Source organism: Lutra lutra, chromosome 5, assembly GCF_902655055.1.
Source record: "Lutra lutra chromosome 5, mLutLut1.2, whole genome shotgun sequence".
Classification (NCBI taxonomy): domain Eukaryota; kingdom Metazoa; phylum Chordata; class Mammalia; order Carnivora; family Mustelidae; genus Lutra; species Lutra lutra.
In genome coordinates this window covers 32,939,292-32,960,025 of record NC_062282.1, presented here as the reverse complement: position 1 = coordinate 32,960,025, position 20,734 = coordinate 32,939,292, and the positions used below count along the sequence as shown (strand labels likewise).

Genomic DNA, 20,734 nt, shown 5'->3' with positions numbered 1-20,734 from the left:
TAAAAGGAATGGAAATGATAGAATGCCATGTAGCCATTTTAAATGATGTCTATGAGGAAAAATACTGATGTTAAATGAGAAAGTGGGTATACATGTGATAATCCTGTTCATTATAACCATACAAGCATATTGCCCAGTCAAAAAAAAAAGACTAGAAAGAAATTCAGGGGCTCCTGGGTGGCTCAGTCAGTTGAGTGTCTGACTCTTGATCTCAGCCCAGGTCATGGTCTCAGGGTTGTGAGTTCAAGACCTGCACTGAGCTCCGGGGATGGAGCCTACTTTAAAAAAGAAGAATTAGAAAAGAAAAACTAGAAAAAATGAGCAAAATGCCAGAAAATATTGTATTACTTTTATCACCACTCACGTTCAAAATTATACATGCACGTTAAGAACATGCCAGCAGATAAGAAAAGGTAGATTTATTCATATCTTTTGTTAGAGCATTATTTTCATTACATCATGAAATTGGTTTGTTTAAAAGTCAAAGGCAAAAATTCAGTACAAACTGAGATGGAGAATATATGTATTATTATTGACTTGACTATGAAGAAGACATTAATAAGAGTGCCATCAGAGATATCTGCAACCACTAGATAGTGTTTCAGTCCTATTTGGTTTTAGAAAGACACAGAATTTGCTTTTTATGTCTCTTAAGGAAGAGAAGTTATCTATTTTCTTTTAAATGCAAGGGAAAAAAAAGCCTGTTTTCCCTCCTCTTCGAATCTGCAATTCAAATACTTGATTAATGCAAATAAGCTTCTTTAGCTGCTTCAGTTCACCATCTCCTACTCTCATCTACTCTACACAGAGCTGCAAGTCACTTTTTCAAGGTAACATGATCTTCTTCAATGACCCTTAATTAATACTCTCTCCAACCAACCTAGAAGCCCCCAAACTGATCCTTCCTCTGAAATCACAGATTCAAACATCCTACTTTCTGCCACCTCTTACCCTTTTGATTCTCATTCTATTATCCATTATCCAACTTTATAGACACAAGTTCTTCTCCTTGGTTTCCCTTCTCTCTATCACCACCTTCATATTTTTACTTCCTTCTTTTTCAGATAGACCTCCTGGTTCACGACTTCAACCACTCTCTCGCCGATGACTTAACTCTCTTCCCTAGATATGCTTTGCCATCATGTTTTCCTGGCAGAATTCCAACCCTGTTTCAATGCTCGCAGACAATCTGCTTAACACTATGATAGAAAAATCACACAGCTAATCGATCAGTACCACTGTAAGTCCGCTCATGATTTCCAGTCTCAGGGGAACCCTTAATACAGTGCAGCATCCCAATATTTCCATTCTCTTTCTCTCCCATTCTCTACAGTATCTACTTCAAAAATTCTACCTACCTCAGTCCCCCAATCTGAGAACCACTTCCCTCACTCTCAGAAAATAACTCTAACCTCTTTCTTTACAAACGTTCCCATTATCAGACATGAACTCTCCTAAACTCTGGCGAATAAGTCCACAAGCATATTTACATCTCTTCCCTTCCTTTCTTCTGCAGGTGTCCTTCCTCCACCTAAAGCTAATTTCTGTCTCATCTCTATTGCATTCCTTCCCACCACTTCTAAGGATGTATTAAATTGGTTGCTTATTCCCTCTCCCACAGCTTCAATTTTTCTTTCTCTACTGGCTTAGTCCTATCAAATGTATATGTATTCTAACTCCGTTTAAGTAGACTGTGCTGCAAGGGTTCTGCAGACATACTTTTTGAGTTTACATTCCATATTTGTTATCTATAACTCTATGATTGTGGGTAAATTCTTCAATATTTTTTGTCTCAACTTTCTTCAATTGTAAAATAGAAATGACAGTACCCACATTTTTAGATTATTACAAAGAAAAGAAGGGGACATCTGGGTGGCTCAGTTGATTAAGCAGCTGCCTTTGACTCAGGTCATGATCCAGGGGTCCTAGGATTAAGCCCTGAATTAGGCTCCCTACTCAGTAGGGAGTCAGCTTCTCCCTCTCCCTCTGCTTCTCCCCTCTCTGTACTTTCTCTCCCTCTCTCTCTCTCTCTCTCTCAATCCCTGTCAAATAAATAAATAAAATCTTTTAAAAAGGAAAAGAAGAGCCAGGCACCTGGGTAGCTCAGTCAGCTAAGCATCAGACTCTTGATTTCAGCTCAGGTCATGATCTCAGGGTGGTGGGATCAAGCCCCACACTGGGCTCTGTGCTCAGCAGCGAGTCTGTTTGACATTCTCTCCCTCTCCTGCTGTCCCTTCCCACTGCTCATGCGCTCCTTCTCTTTCTCTAAAATAAATGTCTTTTTTAAAAAGAATACGATTTTGTTATTTACTTGATATGTACATAGGATCTCTTTTCCAAAAATATAATGAAGTACATTCAAGACTAAATACAGGAAAAGCCAGGAAGTAATTAATTTTCTCCACCTTCATATTTACTCCCCTCTGCACTCATTATAAGCTGACAATGAACACAATAGTCTTTCAACAATCTCCAGGCTGAATTAGCAAAGTGGTCCTTCCCAAAACAACCACGGAGGAGGAATGTATTTATGTGTCCAAGACTTCCTTGCAGTATGAGAAATATGAGCGAACAGAGACAGTGCATGGCATCAAAGATAGTGGCTTAGTCAACATGAAACCAAGTTTGCTCTGGACAAACCACAATGGTAATAACTGAAATGGGCTATAAAATGGACTGACCAATTCTGTTTCCTGTTTATTTACTAATGTTTATGTGCCAATGAGCCAAAAGCCATCTTCCACTCAGAGGTAGCTGAATACCCAGTGGCCTCAGGTCTGTCTGAGTTGTGGAGAGCATTTCCCATCCCAATCTCCACACTGGGTTAGCTCTTCAATGACTGACTCACTGCCTAGTGCTTCTACTTCACTTCCCTCAGGCTCGATCCTCAAAACATCTCCATTCTTCACTCAATAACAGGTTATAATTTCCCTCTACCTCTGACAAACACCTTCAAATTCAGGGACTGGAAAGACATTTCAGATGTCAATGCAAAATCCAAGCCATGCTGAAATGAATGTCAAGGGTATGCTATTATTAAATTATTTCTCTTCTTCAGAAGCTGCAGACTTCCAGTATATCTGTCTTCCAACAATGTCAGAAATTCATGATTTTCTTTGCCCTGTAACTCTTTAAATTTGACCCCCAAAAATACATATGCAATTATCTCTCTTATAATTATGAAAGAATTATCAACACATCCTCCTACGAAGAGAAGAAAAAATATTTCTACCTATGCCTATGTTACATTATTCCTTCTGGCCAATGGTTACCTTACAGTATATATTATTCACTGTGTAGAATTTAGAGATGGGAAAGCAATTAAATACAAGATATTGGGAGAGTAAAATAAGCTAGAAAAAGAAAGGGCTGTGAAATCTGACATATTGGATCCAAATTCTACTTATTAATTTGGTGATTTAAAGCAAGCCAGCTAAAGTACTCTGAGCCTCAATTTCTACCTATATAAAATGGTAAAATATTACTCACCTTCCAAAGATATTATAAGGATAAAACCTACACAAACTGCCTAAAACAGTACAGGTGCCACAGGAGATATTAAAAAATTGACAGCTACCATTATTTTTTTCAGATCAATTTCACTTTTCATTTCCATGATACAGTATGTTTTTAAGATTTATTTATTTATTTAAGAGACAGTGAGAGCAAGAGGAGCAGAGAGAGAGAGAGAATCTCAAGAAGACTCCTTGCTGAACACAAAGTCCGACACAAGGCTCCATCTTATGACTCATGAGATCATGACCTGAGCCAAAATCAAGAATCAGATGCTCAACAAACGAGCCTCCCAAGCGCCCCCATGACAAAGTAGTTTTTAAATATAACTTATTCTATTGTAATGCTGTTTGCTATTTATAATGAAAACTGCATTCTGAAGAGGGTTAAGTTTGGTAAACAAAAACCCTTCTGTCTGAACATCCTAATAGTTTTTTTGTTGTTGTTGTTGTTTTTTGTTTTGCTTTTTATATTAAGGTTTCCTTAATATTATAATTTCACTTCATTTGATTGTTATAAAGTTTAGCACATTTTCATATTTATATACTTATTCACATGTATTTTCCACATTTTTTGTTTGCATTCTTAGATCATTTTGCATCATAGGTATTTTGATTCTAATTGGTTTAAAAGAACTTTTTTACATCTCTACACTTTATGCTTTGTGATAGGCATCCTAATAGTTTTTGGCTTACAAATTTGGGAGTAATAGGTTAAGAAGCTCTGAGCTGGAAATTTTCAGAATTCTGGGAAGAAGGGAGGAAAGGAGTGAAAGAAGAAGAGGTCTTAGAACAAGAGAAGCTGAAATGGGATTAGACCAGAAACTTTGATTTATTGAGGTTCTAAAAGGACAGATGTTTTATGATACAGGACATCAACCATTGTTGTTGACTGCGTTGGCATGACTGCAACAGAAAATCTCTCCTCTATATTCCCTTCAGATGTTCAGGATTCTCTCCCTAAATCCATAACTGTTGCTGTGTGAGTGGATTTTGTGTGGAAATCCTGGTAGAGAAGGAGGTTAGGTGTATATGACAGAAACAGCTTATAAGAAGCAGGAGCCTGGAACAAAGACCCTGAGACCCTAAGCAAAATGGAAAATTCTAGCAATGCAGATGTTGGCAAGGATAAGGAGCACAGGCTCCCCCTTCCACACTGCTGATAGGGCATAAATTGATGGCACATTCATTTTGGAAACTTTCCTGAGCAGAGTGTAACCTGTACATAACCTGTAAGGCAGTAATTCAGGTACAAGGTGTATGCCCTAAAGAAGCTCTAGCTCACCTGCATGGAACTCATGCACAAGAATGTGCGAGACATTTTCATAAGAAAAAATTGGAACCAGCGATAAAAATGTCATCTACATCAGCATGAATAAATTTCAAAACCATAATTTTGAATGAACAAAAGTCATAGAATGTATACTATAGGACTGACTTATATAAATGGCCAAAAAAAACCAGGCAAAACTGAATCACATATTCTTATTTAGGGACAAAGACATATGAGATAAATGTATACAGAAAGACAAGTGACTAATATAAAACAGAAGATAGTGGTTGTCTAGGGAGTAAGAGTGGGGAGGATATGGCCAGAGGCATAGATGAGAGCCTTTAAGTCAATCTTTGGCAATTCTATGGTGAGTGAGTAGTGGGCATATATGAGTATTTGTTTTATTAGCTTCCTTCAAGCTGTGTGTTTATATTAGTCACATTCTTTTGCATATATGATATATTCCACAATTTAAAAATAAAAGCATTTTCAAGTGAGCTGACACTGTGGCAGTGGTAAGGAGATCATCATGACCAGTCATGACCAGGGCCTTGAGTTTTGACACCCATAAGGGACAGACCATCAAGTTTGGGTTAGGGACTTGAAAATGAGAAAAAAAGAATAGTTCAGCTTAAATGAGACAAATTGAAATTATCATTGCCCTGTACCCCAGAGTTAAAAGAATATGTATCCCTTTTAAGCCCATATAAAACATTTATAATAATTGACCAAATATTAAGCCACAAATAAATTCTCAACAAATACCCAAAAATCAATATCATATAAGTAACAATCTCTGGCAATAATTCACAGATTAAAAATAAATTAAGTCAATGAAATTAAGTACCTGGAATGTATAGGAAAGGATATTTCCACTCAGTCTATAGAACTTTTTTCCATCCCCACTAAACACTTTTCTGCATTGACCACCGAAACTTTTAGTGTTGATGACTGTCTTCCTAAACTGGCCAGTGAGTTCATTGTAACTGTTAAAAAAAAGTGGGGGGGGGGGGAGAAGAAAAGATGATTAAAAACCAAAAACAGCACTTGCTGAAAAAGAATTCTAGAAAATCTTGAAATAAATTACAGTTAAGTATCTCTTTGAGAGAGTTCAAATAATGAGAACAGTTTCCTAATGCACACCATACATTTTCCAACCTTCCCTGCATGTATAATGGCTAAAACTAAAAGCTGGGAGACTCCAACATCCCTTCAGTCTAAGAACATGTTTGGGAAATACACAGTCCTTTTGTATCTATAGAAACAGCTGGTTTTATTTTGAGTCTATAGATAAAACCAGTACAACTAAGATTACTCTTGAGGAGAGGGAATTCTTCTTTTCTTTTTTTTTTTAAGATTTTATTTATTTGAAGAGAGGGAGAGAGAAAGAACACAAACAGGGAGGAGGGGCAGGGAAGGAGGGGGAAGCAGGCTTCCCGCTGAGCAGGGAGCCCCAATTGGGGCTTGATCCCAGGACCCCAGGAACATGATCTGAGCTGAAGGTAAATGCTTAACCAACTGAGCCACCCAAGTGCCCCAGGAGGGAACTTTCTACAATAAATTTCACCTAAATTGCCTCTTAGCATACTGAATGGTACACTCTTTAGACTAATTTTACCATTTCTCTGTTAATGAATTTAAAATATTACAGAAAAACCACCTCTGACTCTAAAATAAACTATTTTAAAAGCCTTAAAATCTCAACTTGGATCTGACCCTTAGAAGTCCTTCAGAATTCCTTTTGAAAAGACAACATGGGATTGTCCCAACTTCACTTGAAAATGAAAGTTTCCAGCTGGTTAAGACAATTCCTTTTCAAGCTTAAATATCCCAACACAGCACTTTCTCCATTCTTTCTCTGTTCTTATTCTAATATCTCTTTGTTCTCTTGAGTAGCTCCCCATAATTGTCACTGAACCAGTTCTCACTCTGTCTCTCTCTCTATTTCTACCTTTCTCCCAGAAGGTGACCAACCATCTGGGTTTTCCCAGGTCTGAGGGGTTTCACTGGACATAGGACCTCCAGTGCTAAAAGCAGGATAGTCCAGGGACAAGTGGACACTCTACATTTACCACCTATATTTTCAGGTATACAGGTAAGATGTCTGGATGGCTCAGTCGGGGAGTATGAGACTCTTGATCTCGGGGTTGTGAGTTTGAGCCCCACACTGGGGGTAGAAATTACTTAAATAAATAAAACTTCAAAAAAATTTTTTTAGTGTTCCAGAATGTGGCAAAGAGCTCTGAGCCAAAGGCTTAGCTAGTATGACTTGTTATTAGACTTACCAAACCATAAAACAAAAATAAAATGAAAAGCTACAGCCCATCCATATACACAGGAAGCTGCTCGGTACCTTACCCATTTCCAGTAAGTTCTATGTTGGGAGGAGGTTTATCAAGATCACAGGAAGGTCTCCGTTGTGACTCCTCACATCTGTCTTCATCAGCACTGTCCTCTTCACAGTCAGAATCCCCATTGCAAACCAAAGATTTGCTGATGCACTGGCCTGTAGACAAGATAAGCCCCCAACAAAAATAAAAGAAGGAAGAAGGTGAAAACTACCTAGGATTGAAAAGGTTTCCTAGATGGCTCAGTGAGTTGAGCTTCAACTCTTGGCTTCAGCTCAGGTCATGATCTCAGGGTCATGATATCAAGCCCTGTGTGGGGTTCCATGCTCAGCAGATTCTCTCCCTCTCCCTCTCCCCCTGCCCCTGTTTGTGGTCACTTTTTCTAAATTAAATAAATAAATCTTTAAAAAAAAAAAAAAGGTTTTGTCCCTGGACCCCAACTCTGCACTAATATTCTACTGTGAATTTGAGATCAATCTTCAAGGTGTCCAGGGAAGGACTGATGATTATTTTGGCCCTCATATTCTATTTTTTTCCAAAGACTTTATTTATTTATTTGACCAAGAGAGATCACAAGTAGGCAGAGAGGCAGGCGGAGAAAGTGGGGGAAGCAGGCTCCCTGCTGAGCAGAGAGCCCGAAGTGGGGCTCGATCCCAGGACCCTGAGACCATGACTTGAACCGAAGGCAGAGGCTTTAACCCACTGAGCCACACAGGCGCCCTATGGCACTCATAATCTAACACACAAAATAGATCCTGACCTCAGCTGGAAACAAAATTAAAAATAAACGCCAAATTCAAATTCCAGGCTCTCAGCCATAATCAAGCCATTTGTCTGAATCTCCCCAAAACCAAAAGGCGTCAACCACTAGAAAGACAGATCGACATCCTGCCCTTCCACTTGGCAGTTCACTTTTTTTGTAATCACTGACCAAGATGCCAAAGCTCTGCTTGCTTTGGTGATTTGCTGTGAAAGATTGTGAGAGCATGGAAACTGGGTCAAAGGGTTAAAACTCAACATTTCTTTAGCACCTAATCTGTGCAAGGCACCCTTCCAGATGTTAAGGTACAGATAAAAATAAAAATAGTATGCTGGGCTTTTCATATACTTTATGATCTAGTAGGAAGGACTATGAAGACACAGATCATTATAATCCCGCAATGTAATTGTTATGGTAGATGGGCATGGAGGAGGCACTGAAGGGTACCAGATGATCTAACCCTCGCCTACCTCCCCAGCATTATTTCCAGCCATTCTTCGACCTGCTTCCTATACCCTCATCACACCTACGTGAATTAAAGGCCAGGCTTTCTCTCATCTCCTTGCTCTAATACGTCTCTCAGCCTCAAAGGGTTTCTCTGCCTGTCATGTGCATATCCTTCAAAAATCAAAGTACATATTAGCTCCTCTCAGAAACCATCCCTATACCACAGGTTGTAGTACAACTCCTTCGTTTATGTTCTCATACTCTGCATTGCACACACCTGTTCTGATGGTGTCCCATGCACCCCACTGTTGTCTCACGCAATCCCATACACCAAACATTTGTTGAGAGTCTACTAGGTACCAGGTACTTCAGATGCAAAAATTAAAGGAATATCATCCATATCCTCAAGGAGTTCACAAGAAAGATAACCATACCAACAAACACCCCAGATTACAGATGGTACAACGTACATATGTACAACATGCATAGGGAACACAGAGAAAGGATTTGTCAGTTGAGGAGTTAAGGAATGCTTCCTAAAAGAGGAGCCATCTGATTTGGGTTTTGGAAGTAAAAAAGGAGTTAGAGAGGTATTACCGAGGAGCACTTCTAATACAGGGATTATTTATGTGCTCTTCTGCCCATAAACTTTAATATTTGTGAAGGAAGAAGCTATGTGTTTCATTTACATATCCACAACCCTCACCACTATATCTGGAGCATAATAACAATAATAAATATTTGCTAAAAGTTGTTGAATTAATCTGATTGCACCAATGCTACCTAAACAATAGGCCAAATAACCCTCAGTGCCCAAACTTGAAATTATGTTTCAATCACCCTGTGCATAGGAGTGACCTGTATTGCTTCTCGATTAGCTAATCAGAGTTGCTTTTCTTGTAAACATAATAATAACTTGGGCAGTAACCTTGTTTTTGCCCAATCTTGATGTACCAGACTCACTCTGCATCTTGACCAAAAATGCAATGTCAAGAGCAGTCTGGGTCTGTCAATTGCCATATTTCTTTTCAAAGAAGCAAGGAGTATGTCCACCTTTGCTACCAGATGAAATAATGATGTTACATTTGAAATAATGATAGCTGAGTGTATAATTAATATGCCAACAAAATTAATTTTCAGGCCAATATAAATTCAGTAAAATTGAATAAATACATACTGAGCAAGTTGATCAAATAACATTTGAACTTACACTCGGCATGGAGTGTCCAAACCTATGGAAAAGATACCTGAGAAACACCTGAACCGCTCTCCACATCCCTCTTCCACCGGACATCCTAGTGTAGGTTCACACGATTGTGTTTCAAATGCACTTCCGACGCAAGGTTGACCGCCATACTGCCCATAAACAGCAACTGACCGCCTGCGAGTCTAAACACAAAACAGGTAGTGCTTTTGGACATCTCCTCTCCTTTGTCTGAGAGACAAAATCGGAGAGAAATTAATACAATTGAAGAAACAGTGTTCAGGAAACTATTCTGGTGGGCAGATGTAAAACCTCCAAAATCAATAAACCCGCAGACCCACTTGTCCTTGAGCCCCGTGACACTTGGATTACTATTTAGGAAGGACTCCCAGCTACTTATTTATTCTCAGGATTGAGTGTAAAAAAAAAAAAAAAATAGTGGATCTTTAAGAAAGTAACTTGAAAGAGCCAGGTAGACACATAAGCAAACCAGTTCCATTACAGATGATTAATGGTTTTGCTCAAGCTGTGTGCCAGGAGCTAACTCGAAAGATGAAACCAATTTTGCCAGAGGTGGGGGAAGGACCCTAGGAACCAGGGTTAAGGAGAAATTAAGTCAGAAAAGCCTTTGGAAAAGTGGTGGTAATTAATTTGTGTTGAATGTTAAGCCTTCTTCAGGAAGACAAGGCAAGGCAAAGCAATCTGGAGAACCTCATATGTCAGTACGGAAGGCAAATGGACAGCGCAGAAGCCTTGGTAGTCCAAAGACGAAGCTACTTCTGCAACAGGATTCTACTAGAAAAACAAAATCACTGGCCTCTGAAATGGGAAACATGTCAAAGGCAAATCTCTGGGAGAGAAAGTATGAGAAAAGTAGAGGAAATCATTGAGCCACATGAGAAGCAAATAATTCGTCCTAAAATTCAGTTAGTCGATATGAAGCCATGCATCTAACACTTAAACACACAGAGGTCCACAAAATCCTTTGCGTCCCCAACAGCAGTCAGATGAATCATGTGAGCCTCTTTCTGTACTCACCTTTTCCCTATCTAAAAAAATAAACAAAATCTGACATTCCAGAGAATTTAAGCCTTGAGCAAAGACCAACAGGGAAGACAGGATATACAGACTGATGTGGGGCCAGGAGTGGGATGGTCAAGAAAGAATTCTTGAGATGTTTTTTTTGTGCAAAAAGTTGTTTTGATGATAGCAGGGGACAAGGGCCCATGGGGAGAAAGAGCTGCACTTTTGCTCTATGAAGCTGGTGGTTACGTACTTCATGTTCAAGGGGGAGGGGACATGCAGGGAGTATCAGATCATAAATGTCTTCTTCGAATTTCTACTCATGAAAATACTTTTGCAGGATTTCTCCAGTGCTTGTCATTGGGCTCAATATTGACCATCAGTGAGATGAACAGGCGGTCATGAGACCCTCATGTATTTGGTCCTTATGGGAACTATGCAGACTATAGGTCAGCCTTCCGTGCTAAATGTGAACACATTTCTGCTTCTGTCCCTCATCACAAGCCAAGGTGGAATCGCCTCATCCCTCCTAAGCTGTGTTAGAAGTGGGGATTCTTTCGGACCAAGGGTCACAGGAATGTAATTTGCTCTTTGAGCGGTTTTGTCAGCCTGGGGCTGACCCTGGCAACTTCTGTTGGGTCCAAGCAGAGGAGTCTTGGAGGAATAGGAGTGGGGAATGGAGCTCAGCACAGTTCCTTGATAAGTTTTTTTTTTTTTTTAAAGATTTTATTTATTTATTTGACAGACAGAGATCACAAGTAGGCAGAGAGGCAGGCAGAGAGAGAGAGAGAGGAGGAAGCAGGCTCCCTGCAGAGCAGAGAGCCCGATGCGGGGCTCGATCCCAGGACCCTGGGATCATGACCTGAGCCGAAGGCAGAGGCTTTAACCCACTGAGCCACCCAGGCGCCCCCTTTGATAAGTTTTTAATCTCCGTGTTTAATTGATGAAGACACCTCTCATACGTGTCTTATTAAATTGTCCTTTTCCAAAGTTCCAAAGCACAGATTGTGTAGTGTGTCTAAAGAATGCTTCCCTCTCTCTCAATATGAGCATGACCTTGACGGCTGCCCACTGAGAACAGTCTCATTCTCACCTGAGAAATTCTGGTCTTATGACCCTATTTTCATTTTCACTTGTCTCTTTCTGGGTGAAAATTTTGTCATTATAATCTATAGATATAAACATTGCATGATGACCTTTATGCAAAGAAAAAAATACTAATATGAAAAATACCTTCCATCTCTTTCTATTTAACATTCTTTCTTAACTTGTTAAATTATAAAAATGTTTTCTGTAGTTGGTGTCTGACTTTTGCCTTGTTATTCATGTACCCATTTTCCTGTAATCGGAGTAGTCATCTATTCGCCCAAAGCCAAATTCTGCATTTGTGTAACTTGTTTTATAAATACCACTCACGTAGGTACCAAATGCTTAATGAAAGTGATGATTGTGATGATGCTCCAAAACAGAAATTATCTTCTATAATATGGTTCTGTTATTTTAATAATTAAAAAGTGATTTTTAAATACACATTTTTATTCAAACTGAACCACCTTTAAAATATTTTGCAAATATAGAATCATGTTGTATATCTGAAACTAATACAATGTCATGTGTTAATTATATTTCAATAAAAATATCTTTAATCATTCAAATGTTTAAAACCTTTGAAATAAGCATATATTTTTGGAATTTATCCTAGGAAAATTATCAGAACAGAGGACTGATTTCTATGTACAAAATGTTCACTGAAGTTTTATTTATAATAACAAAAATGTACAAATCTTAAATCTCAAACAATAGGAAAATAGATAAATAAGATTGGTATACTCATATAGTGGAAAATAATACAGCTGTTAAAATTCCAGCCAAAAGTATAATTTTAAAATAGTAGAGGAGTACCTTGGTGGCTCAGTTGGCTAAGTGCCCAACTCTTGATCTCAGCTCAGGTCTTGATTTAACAGTCCTGAGTTCAAGCCCCATGTTGGGCTCCATGCTGGGCACAGAACCTACTTTAAAAAAAAACAGTAGGATAGAGGGGCACCTGGCTGGGTCAGTCAGTGGAGCATGCTACTCCTGATCTTAGGGTCATGAGTTCAAGCCCCACATGTGGCATGGAGTTCATTTTTTTAAAAAATTTTAGGGGTGCCTGGGTGGCTCTGTCATTAAGTGTCTACTTTTGGCTCAGGTCATGACCCCAGGGTCCTGGATCCAGCCCCCTTTTGGGCTCCCTGCTCAGTGGGGAGCCTGCTTATGCCCTCTCTCTCTCTCTCCCTAGTAAATTAATGAAATCTTTTAAAAATTTTTTTAAAAAATTTTTTAAACAAAAAAATTTTTAATAGCGGAATATAAAACTATAATCAAACAATTCTATTTTTAAAAATTACAAACACAGAGAAGATAAATTGAAAGAATAGCAAAATGATGGTACGTTCATGTCTTTTTTTTTTTTTAAGATTTTATTTATTTGACAGAGAGAGAGAGAGAGATCACAAGTAGGCAGAGAGGCAGGCAGAGAGAGAGAGGGGAGGAAGCAGGCTCCCCGCTGAGCAGAGAGCCCGATGCGGGGCTCAATCCCAGGACCTGGGATCATGACCTGAGCTGAAGGCAGAGGCTTTAACCCACTGAGCCACCCAGGGGCCCCCGTTCATGTCTTTTAAATGGTAAAATTATAACTAGAGTTTTCTTTATATAGACTTTCCCATGTTTTCTCGAATAAGTAACTTAAAATAAGGGGGGGGGAAAACAGGCACTTTTAGAAGTCCTCTATTATCTCCAGATCAAGTCCAGCATTTTATTTGTATTACTTAGAAATTAAACCTTTAAAAGTTTAAAAATGCAGGGGCTCCTGGCTGGCTCAGTCAGTGGAGCACAAGACTCTTATCTCCAGGTTGTGGGTTGGAAGTCCATGTTGGGTGTAGACATTACTTAAAACTAAAACCTTAAAAAAAAAAAAAAAGTGCAAAATGTTTCACTCTTCATGGTCATTCACTATTACTTAGGCAAAACAAAGCAACCATTTTGTACTTGTCAGTGTTTATTTTAAATACGAAGAAAAGGTGAACCCAGTAAATATAAAACAGATGTTGAATTACATACTAACTTCACTTCACACTCTTCTGTTTCTCTAATAGTTAAAGAGTTAGTGAATTGCTTTATCCTACGTACAATTCTAGGCTCAAATGTAAGATTTAGAAAAGTCCTGAAAGAAAAATAAGAATGCAGAAATTACTTTATTACATTATTAATTATTAAAGCATTACTTTTCTCCCTTTAAAATTACTAATTGTATTTAAAAATGCAAAAAATAACATGTCAAAAGCTAATGTCTTTTGTCCATAAATCAGCTATATCAGTATAAACAATATAGACAATAAAGAAACAATAAACACAAAGTTTTAGTATGGTCCTACCTGAGTCTTGGTACAACCATTGCATTCTGACCATGAAGCATAGGAATCCCACTGGCAATTGACTGGAGATGCAGCTCTGTCGAATTGTTATAAGTCAGGTAGAAGATAAGGAGAGGGGAAACATAAAGAATGGTCAAAAATAGTAAAAAAAAAAAAAATTGCTTCACAATTTTTTAAGAGGCACCAAAAGCATCCCAAGATACATAAAAATGTATGTGGAAGAGAGCAACTTTTTTAGAGATTAATATTTATTAAACATCTATTATGTACCAGACATTTAATTCAGACACCTGAGCTGTAGAAATAGTAAGAGATAGGTCACTGACTATGGGTAGAGATGACAAAGATGCAGATGAATAAACAAATAATCATAATATGATCATATAAACATGATCTATAATACAATATACATCATTTGATCAATTTCATAACAGAAATGTGTACAGTATAAAGTATTGTGGAAATATAGATAAGAGATTGTTCACATGTGAGAAGGTAGGTGAGAACATATAAGAGGAAGGTATTCTGGCCTTTGAAAGGATTCTGAATGACAAATTGAAGAGTTATACAGAAACTCTTCACTGGAAGACAAAAAGCTCTAAAAAGACCCTATGAGAAGTGAGAAACTGAAACCTGGCCAAGACTAAAGGGACAGAAAATTATTTTTAGATATTCCCCCTGTTCATTTAGGCTACTTCTTTCTCAAGAACACACCCAAGAAGAGTCAATTTGAGCTTAAGCAATTCTACTCCACTAAAATACATGAAAAAGGACAGTCGGTTCTCATGTGACACTTAACTCCAGCTTTGCCAAGATCACACGGCTTGGCCTAGCATAAAAGCACATTTTACAAGGGGCAGAGGAAATCAGACTCCTGATTTCTGGATTTTGAGCACATTACTAGCCTTGGAGACATCTGGAGTCAAGGTGATTTGCCTCGTCTTAAGCCTCTGAGGTGATCCTGAGTAAGTTGTCCCCTTTGTAGTGTATGTGCCTCCCATGCTTTTATGGAGACAATGTTGCTAATCTGTCATCTTGACATGGCCATAATGATCCAAAGCCTCAGTGTCTGCGACCCTTAAACAATCAAACTTACCATTTTTCTATGTTGGGTCCCAGGGACAGGCAGAGGACTTCCCCAAACACCGAGGCTTAGGAAGAAAAGCTAGCTTGCCCTTCTCTCCTCTGTGCTCCCACAGTAGGGCGTGCAGCCCTCTCCCAGAGAACAGAGCACATCTGCACTGAAATCAACTATTTCAAGATCTGAGTCACCTGGCGGACTCACTGTACTGTGTTGGTTCTCTTTGCAACCCCATCATAGCTCAGCTCCTGAAACATATTCTGAGAGGCCGATGAAGGGAACTGACCTGGTCCTATCCCACCCAACTGATGAGAGCAAAACAAGGCTATGGGTAAATGAGGTTGGCTTTTTTCCAGGTCTCAGGAGTCAGTAAACCTAATTTCTTAAAAAAAATAAAAAATAAAAAATAAATAAAATTTAAAAAAAAAATCTCTGACCCAGACATGAGCTACACTTGCAATGAGCATAGCATAACATATAGACTTGTCAAACCATTATGTTGTACACCTTAAACTAATGTAACATTGTGTGTCAACTATATTTCTGTTAAGGAAAAACACAAAACAAAACAAAAAAACTCTCAACCTTTAAAATCCAAAGAATGTTTTGCAATGACTTCATTTAAAAGTCAAATTCTGCTCTAAGTTGTGTCAATTCTAAGGTTGGCTCAATTCTCTGAATTGCAGGTAAAATCACGATACTGGGATAAGAAGAAAACCTTGCGGTATTTTTAGATTTCAGGTTTCTTTCTTATGGAAAAAAATAAAGTAATATAAGAATAAGAATAAAACAAGCTTTTGCTATCATTGCCTTTTCTCAAAATGTGGAAATATAAAATATTAAGGGATAAAGATGTGTCAGGCTGCAATGTAAAAATCAGGCCATGTACTAAAGAACTTCCTAAAAATAAAAAACAATTTTAATGATTTCCAAAAAAATTCTCACCTTGAAAAAATTTGGAACTCTCCTATAAATCCCACCAAGATGAATAAAATTATTACCTGGGGGTGAAGAGGGAGGAGGAAAAAAACATTACTTTAGTTTGCATTTCTTTAATGAGTTGAAAGTGTACACATTCCTACAGGTCAAGATTTGTGAGTTGGGAATATAAAGAAGGAAAGAACCATGGACCAGGCTCAACGACTGTGCTTGTCCTTTAAATTTCCATTCTAAATAAAAGTTTAATACAGTTCTGTTGAGCTCACCCTCTACTGTTCATTTCTGTAAAGACAACTAGGGGCTGGGGAATGTCATGGCCAAACATATGGAAAATTTAATTCATTAGAGCCTCTCTTTAGGGATCTTTTAATTCCTTTCTCCACTCATCTTCACTCTAACTTCAACACTCATAAGGACACCTGGAGAGGAGGAAGCCTAGAAGAAAGACCAGCCAAGAATAAGGAGTTAGAAGGGAAATAAGCATCATACATGAAGAGTCAACCAAAGTTGAAGCACATCCGTAGTCAGAGGGGGGTGATGCTCGCCCAGGCCCTTAGTTCTGTGGCTGGGTCAGATTTAAAACACCTCCGAGGCCTTTTGTAATCATCTTTCCATGACAGCACCAGCCTAAATATTGAAGATTTTGTATATCACAAAATTATATATAAAATGGGGTTACATTTTGTTTGAAAAACCAAATATGGGGCACCTGGATGGCTCAGTTGGTTAAGGGACTGCCTTCAGCTCAGGTCATGATCCCAGAGTCCCGGGATGGAGTCCTGCATCAGGCTCCCGCTCCATGGGGAGTCTGCTTCTCCCTTTGACCTTCTCCCCTCTCATGCTCTCTCTCACTCTCACTCTCTCTCTCTCAAATAAATAAATAAAATCTTTGAAAAAAAAAAAACCAAACATGTATTAAAAACAAATCTAGAAAGACATAATAAAAGGTAATCCTTTACTTCTGGTATGAAATTACAGGTGATTTCTATTATCTTTTTTTCTACTTTTATGTATTTCCCTACTTTGACCACTGAAGGCGTCCATGAATAGAATTCAAATCTTTACTGGAGACTCTCTGAGCGTCAAATGTATTCAGTTCATAACCGAATGTAAAAGTCCTTAAGACCATCGTACCCCACAGGCCAATATTCTTTCTCTTCTCCCCGATCTCCTCAGACATTTTTCCCTCTCCTTGTAGTTGAGGAGTGGCTTCCCAACATTTTTTCCAGACCTTTCTACTTGCCTTCCTAAATCACCGAGGTCTTATTAGATATCTTTCTTTTCGTTGTAAAATCCTAGTTGCCTGCTTCTGATTTTTACTGTTCTACAAAGCTTATTATTCTGATAAACACAACGAAAACACTAATAGCTGTGGGCATCCTGGAAATGAGTGAACAATGGCATGGGAAGCTGTGAATACTTTTCGGACTTTTCAATGAGCACATAAAGCACATAATCTAAACCAACACTTTTTTTAAGGTTTTTCTTTTTTTAATTAAAAACAAGGATTTCTTTTTTATTTTTTCAATAATGTCTTTACTTTGTGCTGTGTCAACTCATTTTTCCTCCCTCTGGGAAAACTTGTCTTATAGCTTTTTTTAGTCACTCCCAGGTACTAACAAATTATCACATTTTCAGAAAACAAAAATTCTGAAACAATCTAAACAGTCAAATTTCAATTCAGTATTCAGGGGCGCCTGGGTGGCTCAGTGGGTTAAGCCGCTGCCTTCGGCTCAGGTCATGATCCCAGGTCCTGGGTTCGAGCCCCACATCGGGCTTTCTGCTCAGCGGGGAGCCTGCTTCCTCCTCTCTCTCTGCCTGCCTCTCTGCCTACTTGTGATTTCTCTCTGTCAAATAAATAAATAAAATCTTTAAAAAAAAAAAATTTCAATTCAGTATTCAATTTTAAATTTCTTTCTTACTTTCTGATCCCAGATGCTCCTAACAAGGGCGGAGTGGTGTTTGCTGCAGAATTCCTTCCCCTTGTGCTTGTGCTTTTCTTCCCCATCTCTCTGAGCTGTCTCTGTCTTCTTCAAAGTCACGGCAGCAGGAAGGAGAGGGGCAAGAGCCAAAAAGGGGGTCCGCATTGGGTCCATGAGAGATTTGCTCACATCCTCATCCTGTTAAGCTCTGTATGTCAGGATGTAACCAACACTGTTGTGTCGTTTTACTCTGCTGAATGCAGGCCAGTGAACCAGCCTGTGCCTTTAGATTTTCATGACTAGAGTATCATTCCCTGATGTGGAACTGTTGGGGTTCAGAACAGTCAAGAAAGAATTCTTGAGATGTCTTCAGTCCAAAAAGGTGGGTTTATTTAAGCACAGGGATAGGACCCATCGGCAGAAGGAGTACCCCCGCAGTTGTGATGGGTGACTGATTATATTCTTTCAAGTTGGGAGAGGGATTGGGATAATGTATGTACCTAAGGAATTTTGGAAGCAAGGTGTCCAAAACCCTGAAGGGGCTAACTATTGTTAGGAAAAGGTCATTTATTACTGCCTAATAATATCTTAGTCGTGAGACCCTTCAGATGTGTATCAGTGGGCCATAAGCTTGGAGGATGACTGCTAACATATATATCTTGGAGGTGTGGGGGGGGGGGGGGAGTAGAGATAAAGGAAGTTTCCAAAGGAATCTGTATATGTTTGAGTAGACTTACAGGATCCTGGGGGGGGAGGGTAGGATAACATTAAGTTAAGATTGCCTTTTGTTCTTAGGAAAGTGTCAACACTGAGGCAGCTGAGTTCCTAGAGGAAGGTCACTCTACCTGTTTCAAGGACTTGTCAATGGGCAGTAGGCAGTAAGGAAATAATGTTTTCTTTTGCCTTTGTTTCCCACATCATTTCCTATATCCCCCATACTCTAAGGGTCATGATCTTGCATACTCTTAAGGATGCAGATAGTCAAAGGCTCACCAGACAGACTTAGAGCTACCCTTTTTTGTTTGTTTGTTTTGAGAGAGAAAGAGAGAGAACATGAGCAAGGGGGAAGTCAGGGAGAGGCTTAAGCAGAGTCTGCAGTGAGCATGCAACCTGATGCAGGGCTCCATCCCAGGACCCTGAGATCATGACCTAAGCCGAAATCAAGTGTTTGCTGCTTAACCAACTGAGCCACCCGGGTGCCCTGAGATGCCCTTTTCATAGTACTGCATTGCCTGTCCAGCATCTCACTCCAAAATGTCGGGATACTGAGCACTTACTGTTCTTGGCTTTCAAGTCTCCGCAAAAGCGGCATCATGAAAAAATTCATTAACATTCTACTGCATAAGTTTTAAAAGAATTTCAACCAAGTTTTAGGGAACACACTTTTTTTTCATCAGGACTGCCTTTGCCAACACCTTCCCCATATATGTACTCTCATTATAACCTGTGAAGATCTGCCGATTACAAGGCAGTTTTGTTCATGAGCTATAAAAGCTGAATCTTTAACCAAGAGAATTCCTTAAAATTTTTTACCTGGGTCCCTGAAAATGAAGTAGTTATCATTTCCCACCTTCAATGAGAATATCTTTTTTTAAGATTTTTATTTTACTTATTTGACAGAGAGAGAGCACAAGCATGGGGAACAAGAGAGGAAGAGGGAGTCCAACATGAGGCTCAATCCCAGGATCCTGGGATCATGACTTGAGCCCAACACTGACGCTTAACCGACTAAGCCACCCAAGTGCTCCCAAAAAGAGTGTCTTAACAAATGAACAAGATAGAATAATCACAAATTAATAACAAATGATGCAAAAATAAGTTAAGTTGCTGTCCTTGCTCCTATCTTTGGCTGAACTGTAATTTTTCTAACATTTGGCTACATTGCACTGGACCAACACGTGTACTTGGTAAACTTGTAATTGTCTTCCATCCATCTGTATCTTCCACTCTCACATTCCTGACCCTTTCTTTCATCAAAGATTCCAAATTCTAAAATTCCAAGTCTTCAACTTCACTTACATAAAGCTCTTGGATGAGTCAAATCATGGGGTTTCATGGCATGACCCCAAATCAAAGAAACAAACATACCAAGTACACTGGAGGGACATTTTCCCTAAGAAACAACAAAGGTACTATTGCATTTCTTAAAGCCTTTCTCAGAACGTTCATAAACATTGTCTCCAGTCTCTGATTCCCAGACCTCTGAACCACTAATTTACTGCAAAAAAGAAAGAGGAATTCACTTTGGCTGAATTATTAAATATATTTAAATAAGGATTTTTTTTAAAGTAACCCCCAGATCTTTCTCTTTCCTGTTTTCCCTCTTTTTTGAGTCATTTTGATTAAGCCTCACTCCCTTTTGAGATCGCTTCATTTACAAAAGTAATGAAATTATTATCTTACCTTCATGTTTGGGGAAACATTCAGAGTTGAAGAAGGAAGAAAATTTCCACTGAGTGTCGGTGAATTTTCAACAGCAGGAAGAGCCCAACAATCTGCTCCTTCCCTGTCTCTCACTGCGGGGGGATTAACTTGGCACTCATAAACAGAGCAAGTGGTTCGGAGACTTAGCTCCTATCCCCACCAGATTCTCTGGGGACACAAAGAGCCTGCCTCCCTATTTAGTCCCTGCTTGAAGCCAGATGCGTCTTATCAACTTACACAGACCTTAGCTTTAGCCAGCTGGAACTGTTTGGAAGTATAGTTCTAAGAAAACATCTGTAAATCAAGAAAGGCAGCAAATGTTCCCAGCTCGATGTTTAAGTGATTTTCAACCAAAGGAGACTCTATGTAAGGCAAGGGATAAGCCTCC

The 20,734-nt window shown here is 39.0% G+C and overlaps 1 protein-coding gene across 1 annotated transcript in view; it reads right to left on the bottom strand.

Moving 5' to 3' along the window:
• The window catches only part of C7 (complement C7), a 56,628-nt gene extending 36,094 nt beyond the window's left edge, over positions 1 to 20,534 (bottom strand). The window contains exons 1-6 of the mRNA XM_047729956.1: positions 20,326 to 20,534; positions 16,007 to 16,062; positions 13,981 to 14,056; positions 9,588 to 9,729; positions 7,144 to 7,291; positions 5,633 to 5,771 (exon numbers count right to left, since the gene is read on the bottom strand). Coding sequence (XP_047585912.1) covers positions 5,633 to 5,771; positions 7,144 to 7,291; positions 9,588 to 9,729; positions 13,981 to 14,056; positions 16,007 to 16,062; positions 20,326 to 20,331 — 567 coding nt within the window. The 5' untranslated portion in view covers positions 20,332 to 20,534. The remainder of the gene's footprint in view (positions 1 to 5,632; positions 5,772 to 7,143; positions 7,292 to 9,587; positions 9,730 to 13,980; positions 14,057 to 16,006; positions 16,063 to 20,325) is intronic.
• Between the last annotated feature and the right edge of the window lie 200 nt (positions 20,535 to 20,734).